The sequence below is a fragment of the Cebus imitator genome, unplaced genomic scaffold, assembly GCF_001604975.1.
Source record: "Cebus imitator isolate Cc_AM_T3 unplaced genomic scaffold, Cebus_imitator-1.0 Scaffold70, whole genome shotgun sequence".
Taxonomy (NCBI): Eukaryota; Metazoa; Chordata; class Mammalia; order Primates; family Cebidae; genus Cebus; species Cebus imitator.
In genome coordinates, this window is record NW_016107385.1 from 2,368,074 (window position 1) to 2,379,931 (window position 11,858).

The window sequence follows — 11,858 nt, forward strand, 5'->3', positions numbered from 1 at the left end:
CCTGGCCATCGGGGTGAAACCCCATCTTTAAAAAAAAAAAAAAGAATCAAATCAAACCATGGGAAAATTTCTCAGGAGAATTTTTCCTCCCAACACTGTCTTTCTTCAGAATTAAAGCTATTCATGGGAAAAAATATATATGTGTGTATGTATATTAATGTATGTATGTATGTGTATATTGGGGGGAAATCTGCAGAAATAAAAATATAGTCACTTCTACTACCTCTCCAATAACCCACACTTTAAGTGTGACAATATTCAGAATTTAACTCCCAATAATCTAGAATGCATCATGAATACTGAAGGTATTTTGAACATAGGCTTTTGCTTTGCTAATGTGCATTTAACATTCCAGTCATAAAAACAACTTAAAACACACACATGCACACTAACACCGCCCCCCCCCGATATAGCATACTAATATCTACTCCTGAAAATGTCCTTGTGATAAAAAAAAGGAAAGAGAAATACTATGATGGAGTAGAATGGAATGATGACAATTAAAGAAACTATGAAGGGAAATTCCAAACTTTTAAAATTCTTCTTAAAATAGTCTATTAAATGTCAGTTTCATGGATTCCATAGAAATTCACAAGTGTCTACAAAAAGTAACCTATTCCTACTTTGAAACTTTAAGACTGTTCTTGACAATAACATCACATCTTTATTGCCACATCGGGGACACAGGAAAGGAAGCCACATATTTCCAAGTGGTATGCAACATGTTCAATAGACCTCAATAGAAATGAATGTTGCTTGTATTATTTAACATTTGAAGATGAGCAATAAAGACTACGATCGTCGGACGCCGTGGCTCACGCCTATAATCCCAGCACGTTGGGAGGCCAAGGCGGGTGGATCACGAGGTCAGGAGTTCAAGATCAGCCTGGCCAAGAAGGTGAAGCCCCGTCTCTACTAAAAAGACAAAAAAAAAATATTAGGCGGATGTGGTGGCAGGCGCCTGTAGTCCCAGCTACTCCGGAGACTGAGGCAGAGAATTGCTTGAACCAGGAGGCAGAGGTTGCAGTGAGCCGGGATCGCGTCACTGCACTCCAGCCTGGGTAACAAAAAAAAAAAAAAAAAAAAAAAAAATAAATAAAAAAAAAAAAAAAATAAATAAATAAAAAAAAAAAAAAAAAAAAAAAAAAAAAAAAACCTACTATAATTTAAGAGTAGTGACAAGTACAGGTAATTCTCATACTAGTAGGTTAGTATTTTACTAGCCACTCATTTCAATTCGTTGATCTTTTCTTCTCTGAACAAATATACCTAAAAATCTGGGTTATCCTACCTTTATTCTGTACCTTAAACAACACATAGATGGGGAAGTAGAGTGGGCTTTCTTTTGTTGTTTTAAAAACATCTACAGACGACATACAGTTTAACTTCACAGGGTTGTTTACCAGCAGGTCAGTGTTCCGAAGAAGCAAGCCATAAAGCACGCACAAAATAAGGCTCTTTCAAAATAATTATATATACACATACACACACACACACACACACACACACACACACACACACATTATTATTTCCATATATATATGGAAAAATAGAATCCCAAAACATCTTTAACGGAATGGGTGACATTCCTTTCAATCATCATTAACAAATTTCCACAGAATCTTTGTTTCTCGCTATTGGTAAACAAGAGCTGAAGCCAGTCGGGCACCCAGGAGCCTTCCGCCAGGACTATCTGAGGAAGGGGATACCCGCTGGATCCCGCTCCATCCTCGGGCCACGAGAATGCCCTATTAGAACTCTTCTGCTCCCGCATGGGGTCTGGAGTCCACCGTCCCTGCTTAACTTCATTGCAGCTACCCAGGATCCTTAACCCTCCTTCAACTCTCCGCACTTTGCTAGGCACCCGAAACCGACGGCGGCTGGGCAACCCGCTCCCGGCTCTCCGAACCTGTGCCCTCTGGGAGGCCCGGGCCGGAGGCGCCCCGCGGGAGGCTTACCGAGCAGCGAGCCTATGAAGATGACGACCTGCACGGTGGTGGTAAACTGTCGGTACAGCTGCGCCTCGCCGAACTCCCCGAGCGCGGTGCGGTTCACGCCAGCAGTCTCCGCGCCAGACGCGTTGCGCGGCTCGCTGGCGTTTCGAGAGATCCAGCTCCCGTTATGTCCCATGGCTAGGCTGGGGCTCCGGCTCCGCGCACCGCCCGCCTCGGAGCCCCGCGCGGAGCCTCTCCACCACTGGGAGAGGAGGGACGCGCGGGCGCCTGGCGGAGTCCTGGAGGAGCCGGGGCAGCCGACGGGTCTCCTCACGTCTCCACATCGCCAACCCCGGCGCCCGGGAGGCGGGGAAGGAGGGAGGCGCGGCTGCGCCCCATGCCCACTCCCTCCTGGATCCCCGTCAGCAACCACAGAAAGGAGGCACGGTCAGAGCCCGCCGAGCGTCGTCCGTCCCTCCTCCAGGGTGGTCAGCGTGGCCCAGCCCACTCGGCAGGAATGGAAATACAGAAGGAGACATTCGATGGTCAAGGAGCGCGCTCCCAGTTCCCCGCCGCCTCCTTCAACCGCGGCTACTCCGCGCCCCGAAGGCTAGGGCATCCCTCTCCAGTCCCCTCGGGCGGACGCACTTTGGTCCCTCTCCTTAGCGGGAGGAGAACGTTTGGCCGAAGCTATTTTTCAGTCCTGCTGGCTTCGGGGCTGAATGGCGATGTGAAGCCAACGAAATGCCCACGCCGAGTGGCCAGAGCCACGCGGGGACCCCCGAGTACCCGACAGTGCCCATGGCTTGGGCAGAAAGCCAAGTCTCCCCAGCAGCCTGGCCCTGCGCTTCCGGTCGCCCGCCCGGACTCCCGTGCTGGGTCCTGCTTCCCAGCCCCTCACTGGGGGCTCCGACCTCCTGCCTCATCAGTGGCAGCGGGGAACCCGTTCTGCAGGGCCTTTTTGCCTCTGCATGGCCGGGCGCCCCCTTTCCCAGCCCCCCTAGGGCCCTTGGCAGCTGGGAAAGAGCTTGACAGCCGGGCGGGGATGAGGGAAGACGCCCCCAGTGGGGCAACGGCACGGTCTGCGCGGCAACCAGACTCCCAGTGCGCACCTAGGGCAGCCGGGGGCGAGCGGCTGGCGAGGATGGTCACGTGGCACGCGCGGCCCCGCCCCTAGCGCCCAGGCCTCCGCGGGGAGGGCGCCATCTTGGTCCCGCGGAGCGTGACTGTTCGCTGGAGGCGTGGGAGGAGCGCAGGGCTGGTGACTGGCTGTCGTGGACACGCTTGCTACATCTCCCGCGACTGCGCTTCATTTACTGTTAACTGTCGTTACTCCTCTGTATCTCGTCAGCAGGGGCTACCGGCTGTTTCCTGGCCCCTCAGTCAGGCCTTGGGTGTAGCTGAAGCATTTAAGAAAAATGAAATATAGGAGCCGCGTGCATGGTTTCCTGGCCTTTATATTGAGTATCATTTCTAAAATGTACACAGTATAACCTGGGCTACTGGATTCAGGAACAGAAAACGTTGGGAAGCTGGGTTAGTAAAGTAAGAAGAAATGCTAAAGTAAGAGATGCCAAGTGGGAGAGGAAACTGTACGGATGCAGGGAGAGGATCTGGGGTAAAGAGAAGAAACGTATGTGTGGTTGACTTTATGGAAACGGGCTTATTTTTAATAAGTGAGGTACATGGTAGAAGGGTTTGATATGTTGGTTATGGGACTGAGACTGAGGGCAATAACTCAACAATTGATTAAAATTACAGTTATTCCTTGGTTGCCTCAAGGATGATCCTGCTACAATATGGCTATTTCCTTTTCACTGGTAACCTTATCTACTCTTGAAAGGGTAAAAATCCAAATCTTGCACATATTTGGATTCTCACAATACCTTCACATAGTAATCTATGGGAGAATTTCTTTTTTTTTTTTTTTTTTAATGGAGACCGGGTTTCACCATGTTGGCCAGGCTGGTCTCGAACTCCTGACCTCAGATTATCCCCCCGCCTCGGCCTCCCAAAGTGCTGGGATTGCAAGCGTGAGCCACTGTGCCGGCAGGGAGAATTATTTTAAACATTTTGGAGACCAAAAGAGAGAGAGAGAAAAAGACGGAAAATTACTAATTACACTAATTGTATTTTGCCCCCAAGAACGCCATTTCCAGCAGTTAATATTAGTTCCAGGAGTCCAAACATAGTTTTCAAGTTGAAACACCTTACATTATAGTCATTAGAAAACAAAATAATAATTCTCCACATCCAGCACACTCATTTAGGAAGGGTTGAAGAATGTGTATAAATAGAGTTGTTTGATAACAGTTACAAAAATACCCCTTTACCCACCTTCATCCTCCATCCTGTATTCAAAACTAGTAAGAGTTGGGATAAAGGTACAGAAAAGAATCAGTTTTGCAGGTGTAATGAATGGAGAAAGCAAGAAACCACTCTCATGGTTTCATTCTGAAAAGATATCACTAAATTATCTACACCCCCTCAATTGATGTTAGGGTATGTGGTTAGTAGAATCAAGAAATAACCTAATTGGCTGAGGTCACCATGATTCTCAGGCTTGAGGAAGGATTGCCTCTAAAAAGTAAAGGACTAAGTACAGGAATAGAGTGGCACAATTTTTACAGTTGTGTGCTGTATAGGTTTTTTTAAAGGATGAGTCAAAAGATTTTAAGATACGTGATGTAAAAGATTGGACACAATTTAAATATATATTAAACGTCTATAGTAGTATGCATACTGTCTGCTGGTGTAGCTCAGAGTTGTTGCCTAGGTCTGGGATCTGAAGGCCTGTTCACTCACATGTCTAGCAGTTGCTGTTGACTGGGAACTCATCTGGAACATCTATATGTGGCCTCTCCATGTGGCTGTTGGGCTTCCTCACAGCCTGGCAGCTATGTTCCAAAAGTGAGCATTCCAAGAGAGACAAGAGTCCCAAGAGGACAAGGCAGAAGCTGCACTGACATTTTTCTTTCTGTCTCTTTTTAGTTTAGCCAAGTGAAGCAGTGGGAGTGGAGAAGGAACAAAGAAATCTGTAAAGTGGTTGTGAGCAATTAGGTATAAGCAACACTGCACTCAGACTCAGGCTAGCTTGCAATGACTTTTGTGACCTAATCTCAGAGGTTAGTACAGTGTCACTTCCACTGTACTCTATTTGTTGAATCAGCTGTAAAAACGCCACATTTAAGTAAAAGGGACAGTCAATAGGAGGAGTGTTAGTCACATTATAAGAAGAACATATGGAATGAGAGATAGTAGAGATATTATTGCAGTCATTTAAGGAAAATATAATCTCCCATAATATTAATATATATTTTCCTTTTCTCAAAAAAAAAAAAAAAAAAAAAACTTTCAAAATGTACCACTTCAGGCCAGGCATTTTGGGAGGCTGAAGCCAGTGGATCACCTGAGGTCAGGAGTTCGAGACCAGACTGGCCAGCATGGCAAAGCCCCGTCTCTGCGAAGAATACAAAAATTAGCTGGTTGTGAGGCAGGCGCCTATAATCCCAACTAATCGGAAGGCTGAGGCAGGAGAATCGCTTGAACCCAGGGGTGGAGGTTGCAGTGAGCCAATATGGTGCCACTGCACTCCAGCCTGGGTGACAGACTGAAACTCCCTCAAAAAAAAAAAAAAAAAAAAAACCACCACCAAAATGTACCATTTCAGATATTTCAGATTTTCTTTTTCTGAAATTAAACCTGAAAAGGTCAAAAAACACGTAAATTACAGTCCATTTCAATTACTTACCATGTACAGGTATTGTCTAAGTCTATAGTAATTCAGACTATAGTAGTTCAAAATACCTTACACAGGGCAGCTTATAAAAAACAGAAATTTCTCATAGTTCTGAAGGCTGGGAAGTCCAGGTTGAAGGTATTGGCAGATTCAATGCCTATTGAGAGCCTGCTTTTTGGTTCATAGATACTGCCTTCTAGCTGTCTCCTCACATGGTAGAAGGGTGCCTTTTTTATTAGTACCTCCATTTTTATTATAGAGACAGGGTTTTACTATGTTGCCCAGGCTGACTTCAAACTCCTAGGCTCATGGCCAGGCGCGGTGGCTCACACCTGTAATCCCAGCACTTTGGGAGGCCGAGGCAGGCGGATCACGAGGTCAAGAGATGGAGATCATCCTGGCCAACATGGTGAAACCCTAACTCTACTAAAAAAATATAAAAATTAGCTGGGCATGGTGGCATCCGCCTGAGTCCCAGTTACTTGGGAGGCTGAGGCAGGAGAATTGCTTGAACTCGGGAGGCGGAGACTGCAGTGAGCTGAGACTATGCCACTGCACTCCAGCCTGGCGACAGAGAGTCTGTCTCAAACAAACAAAAAAAAAAAACAAAAAAACCTCCTAGGCTCAAGTGAGCCTCCCACCTCAGCCTCCCAAGTAGCTGCAGTGACAGGCACACATTAAAACACCTGGTTCCTATTGGTTCCTTTTTTTTTTTTCCTTTTTCTTACCAAAATCAGGTGGAATAGTGCTTCTTTTATAAAGGCATCAATCTGATCCATGGCTGCAAAGCCCTCATGACCTAATTATCTCCCAAAGATCCCACACCCTAATACATCACACTGGTGATGAGGTTTCAATATATTAATTTAAGGGGCTAGGGACACAAACCTTCAGACCATAGTAGGTATTATGTTGATATCAGCTGGCAAGTGTTAACACCTGGCAGCAATCAGATACACAGCCATAGCTGAAGGCAGGTAATTAGAATTACCAGCCAACACATTTATGTGCTGGCTAATTTTTATTTAAAACTTTCTGAAGCTACACTAAAAACAGTTAATGAGAAATGGAGTAGAGTAAAAAATAGGCCACCTCTCACTCTAGATAATGCTGTTACAAGTAATTTTTCCTTACAGTCCTCTCCTGTAATGAACAGTATAAGAAGGTATCCTCCCAACTTAGAGGCGACTTGTATTTCCAAAGTTTTAGTTAGTTGTCATGATAGTTAATTTTACGTGTCAACTTGACTGGGTTAAGGGTTGCCCAAGTAGGTGGTAAAACATTATTTCTGGGTGTATCTGTGAAGGTGTTTCTGGATAAGATTAACATTTGAATGGGTAGACTGAGTAAAGCAGACTATCCTCCCCATGTGGGTAGGCCTTATCCAAATAGTTGAAGGCCAAAATAGAACGAAAAAGCTGAGTGGAGAGGATTCTCTCTGTCTGACTGGCTTTGAACTGGGACGTTGGCTGTTTCCTGCTTTTGGACTTAAACTGAAACATCAGCTCTTCCTGAGTGTTGGGGCCTCCTGGCTTTTGAACTGAAACAACAATAATGACACTCCTGGTTCTGAGGCCTTTGGACTTGGACTAGAAATATACCATCAGTTCTCCTGAGTCTCCAGCTTGCCAAATACAGATCTTGGGACTTGTCAGCGTCCATAACTGCATGAACCAATTTTTTGTATTAAATCTCTTTGTATATGTGTATTTATTCTATTGGTTCTGTTTCTCTGGAGAACCCTAATGCCATAGGTAATTTAAAAAAAAAACCAAAACACTCTTCTCTATTTTTCTCTTATACTTTTGTGGCATAGTGATAGGCAAAATCACATAAGTGCTAGTAAGTACTTTTCCAACAAGTACTTAAGCTTGTTTAGGTGATAATCATTTGTCTTACCTTTGTGTTCAGAAGAATTCGCAATTCCAACTCTCTTAGCTATTTATTGAAGAGCAGAAAGAGGGTGGGATTTGGGGAAGAAGAAATTGAATAGGATTTAGGATCATTGCAAAGATCAAGGTAGTTGGGGAACCTAAAGCTTTTATTTTCCCTATTTTCTTCTTCCTTATGATTGAAGATCTCCTCCCTTCTGCTCCCCACACACACCCTCACATGCCCCCTTGTGGCCTCTTACTAAAGAGGGAGAGAAGAGCTAGAGAAATGTAAGTATTTTGTATCAGTAAGCCAAAGCAGCACGGGAGTTTTTATGGCCTCTGGCTACCCATCTGGAATAAGCAATTCTATTTCCAAAGGCTATTTCTGTGCCTATGTAAAAAGACATAGACAATGAGGGTTATTGTGTAGATATTACTAATGTTCAACAATATGTCATTCTCCTCTTCTTCCAGGCATACAGAAGACTATATTTCTCAGCTACCTTTGCAAGTGGGCAGGGTCATGTGACTATTAGGACTAAAAAAATGTGATCAAAAGTGAGGAGTCCCTTGTGGGCTTAGGCAGTGAAAAGTTGTTTATGATTTTCAAATCTCTCTCCTGCTCTGCCATTGCAATTGTGGAAGGAACCTTATGTTGAAATGGAAGAGCCAAAAGATTGAAGTAGTCTCTGTCTCAGTCACCACATGGGAGGGCAAATACTCTGGAGAACCACCCAGACACAAAATAAATTTGTATGGATATGAAATAAAACTTGGTTGTATAAGCAATCATGATTTTTGGAGTTACTTATTATCACAGCATAACCCAGCCTATCCTGGCAGACGTTGTTATGAAAATTGGGGCCTGCATATTTAAGAGAGCATAGATTGTATTTCTGAGGAATGGAAGGTTTTAAGTCAGGACTTTAAAAAATTCTGTGTATATTGGTAGTGGCAATAAGGATGTCCTAGTTCCTTGTGAAATGAAAGTGGTAGCTGATAATAGAGCCTCTGGCATCTTTCAATTGAACTATTGGGCTTTCCATGTCAAAAAAAAAAAAAAAAAAGCATATTGGTCTCTGATAAACTTACATTACTGAAACAGCTTTTTGGAGAGTACTTAAGCTTGGGGTAGGCAATAACCCATTTCTCTTTTCTTGGAGACCTAGGCTGTCTCTTTACATGGGGTTCTACTAATGTTCTCAAGATAAAGAACCTAATATGGGGAGACAAGGGAGTATGAATGCTGATGTAGTTGTACCTCTTGAATGTTTTGTTGTTGGTGGTTTTAATGGTTAAAATATCTTTTCTCACGAGGAGGAATAAAATAGAGAAGACAAAACAATGTAGCAGCATTCATGGGAAGAGGGTGAGGATAACAACGGGAAAGAGAAAAGACAGAGGAAGAGATATGGAGAGAGAAGCTGATACTGGAGTTAAACAGAAATTCTGAGAGGAGCATTTTTTTTTAAATGAGAGAGACATGGGATGAAAGAGAAGCCCTTTCCTGCTAAGGGGCTGGAACCAGGGGGTCCTGGGTGTAGTGTGGGGTCACCAGGCCCTGACATGGCCACTGGGTAAAGGACAGCACTTGAAATGGGGACAGGTGGTGGGGACGGGGCCCCAGGCCATGGGCTCCATGCTCCAGAGCCCCAGGCTGTGGCTAACATCCTTTGAGTCTGGCACCGAGGCCTACCTGAGGGTCCCGAGCAGTTCTTGGAGCCACAGAGGCAGGATAGCTTGATGTCTTCGATGGGGAACTTATAGTCATAGGTAATCTCCTTGTTGATGCTGATGTGCTGCTTCAAGTAGATGACTATCTTCTCGAAGGCAGAACCATTCCAGTTGTGTTCAAGTAACGCTGGGCAGTTACTTGAACTCTCTAAACTCAGTTTTCTCCTCTACCAGAGAAAAAGATGTGTATCTTGAAAGGCTGTTTTGAGGACAACAAAATATTGAATCAATAAAAATCTCTGACAGTGTCTGGTCATTGTAGGCCATTAATAAAGCGTAACTATGTAAGATCAAGTCCTTTTTGTTGATGTTTAAAGAAATCAAATATGAAAAAGGGGAAAAGTCACCATTCAAGATTTAAAAAAAATTTCTCTCTGTAAAGTTAAATAAAACACAAGCTTTCTCTTTCAAAAATGAAAAAAAAATCACTTATTTTGCAATTAACGAAGGACAGAGTGGCTTTGGGGGAATTTTTACTTGAAGATTTAAAAGTCCAGAACTTAGCCTTTATATCAGTGGGCTAAATGTTTACCTTTTATGGTTATTAGTTTTGGATATGTTAAATTAATATCCAAAGCGATTTTCTGTTTACAAGATAATAAGACAGCCCTTCATGTATTCCAAATTATCCCAATATGTGAATTGGGTGTGGGTCAAGATGACCAGTGGGAGACCTAAGTTAATTCTAGCTAAATAATTATAAGCTTCCTTGGCTCAGAGTACACTGAAGTTTATACACCAAACTAAACTGTATTATTGGTGCAGTTAATTAGAAATCAATCAGCAACAGAAGGCCTAAGGTAAAGACCATCTGAAAATGCAGTAACGTAGGGGAACACCGCAGGGTGGTTGCAGAGCAGGCAATACTGCTCTGGTCCCACAAATGCCTTCTCAATGTGGAGACTGCATGAGGGGCTCGTAAAGAGGGCTTGTGCAAAGGTCTCTGAGAAGGGAGACGACCTCTCTTCACGAGATCCTGGAGGGTCTTTGCAGATGAGAGCTGGCAAGGAGGAGAAAAGCCTTGCAGGACAGAGATCAGAGAATGCCTCAGGCTTTGCCTAGGTTCTCGGAATATGGAGTGATTTTGATTGCTTTATGTCCTCAATGCCCCTTGATAAAAGCCCCTGGATGCATTGGGTGTGGTCAGACTGGGTAGCTCCTCATCTGCTATACTTCTGATGTAACCACACCCTGGTAACAATTGGTGATAAATCAGAGTACTAGTGCTCACCTCGGCAGCACATATACTAAAATTGGAATGATACAGAGAAGATTAGGATGACACACAAATTAGTGAAGCTTTCCATATTTAAAAAAAAAAAATCAGAGTACTAGTTTAGCATGTCTTAGAAGGATCTCAAGTGCTCCCCTGCCATCTTATCTACCCCTTCACCCTCCCCTGCCATGCCCATAAGATCAATGAGATTATGCACATAATAAAAGTGTTTGGAGCCCAGAGCTCGGGCCAACGGGATTCCCGCGCTTGCGTTGGTCCGCTGGACCCATGCTGTACATTTTACTCTTGTGTCTATGTCTTTATTTCCTTTTCTCTATCCTTCATCACCGCCAGGACTAAGGGCACCCATGTATGGGGTTGGGGTTTGTACCCAACATTGGGAAACGGTTTTCTACTGACATGAATCTATGAATATATCTCCTATGGTAGTTTCCCAGAAAAATGGCATTAGAAGGTACATCAGGAATTTCTAGTAGTCCTTATACCTACAGATTTCCTAATAAATTCATCAAAAATATCTGGGAGGGAGTAACTTTATCAAGAGTACCTGGGAAGGGGGTAAATTTATCAAGAATATCTGGAAAGTTCGAAGTTAAATACTCCTTCCCTCCCTCTCCAGGAAACTTCAATAGTCACAAACAGACACACACACATAATGATCATAAAGCAAACAGACTAATTTTTACATTGTATTTCATTTTATTTGAGACAGGGTCTTGCTCTGTCACTCTGCCTGGAGTGCGCTGGTGCAATCACAGCTCACTGAAGCCTCGACCTCCTGGCTTCAGTGATCCTCCCACTTCCATCTCCCAAGTAGCTGGGACTACAGATGCATGCCACCATGCCTGGCTAATTTTTATATTTTTTGTAGAGACCAGTTTTTGCCATGCTGCCCAGGCTGGTCTGGAACTCCAGGGCTCAAGTGACCCACCCACCTTTGCCTCCCAGAGTGCTGGGACTACAGACATGAGCAACTGTGCCTGGCCCAGACTAATTTTTAATAGCAAATGTGTCAAACTAAAATATTCATGAATATTAGCACCTTCAAAGGAGTCACCTTGGGAAGCTATTTAGCAGCTGAAGACTATCATGATATCTCAGCACCTTTTTAGGATTCCTCTTTTATAATTAATTTTGGAAGCTGACACATTCTTTCCTGTATCACTTATCATAATAAATATGCCCTTTAAGAATAAATTCGATTTATTTTAAAGAGTCAAAAGTTCCCTAAGACTGATTCTAGTGAATTAAGTGATTAAGGTAATAATATTCTCTAGTAAAAGATGGAATATGGATATAAAATACTATGACTCATAGTCTGACTTGGAAGTAATGACACA

General features: G+C 43.8%; 1 protein-coding gene and 1 pseudogene across 1 annotated transcript in view; one reads left to right on the forward strand and one right to left on the reverse strand.

Annotated features, from left to right (window-relative positions):
* GPR176 (G protein-coupled receptor 176) overlaps positions 1-3,046 on the reverse strand; it is a 121,011-nt gene extending 117,965 nt beyond the window's left edge. The window contains exon 1 of the mRNA XM_017530919.2: positions 1,959-3,046. Coding sequence (XP_017386408.1) covers positions 1,959-2,130 — 172 coding nt within the window. The 5' untranslated portion in view covers positions 2,131-3,046. The remainder of the gene's footprint in view (positions 1-1,958) is intronic.
* Positions 3,047-10,504: 7,458 nt separating this feature from the next.
* LOC119471715 lies at positions 10,505-10,594 on the forward strand (annotated as a pseudogene).
* Positions 10,595-11,858: the final 1,264 nt, after the last annotated feature.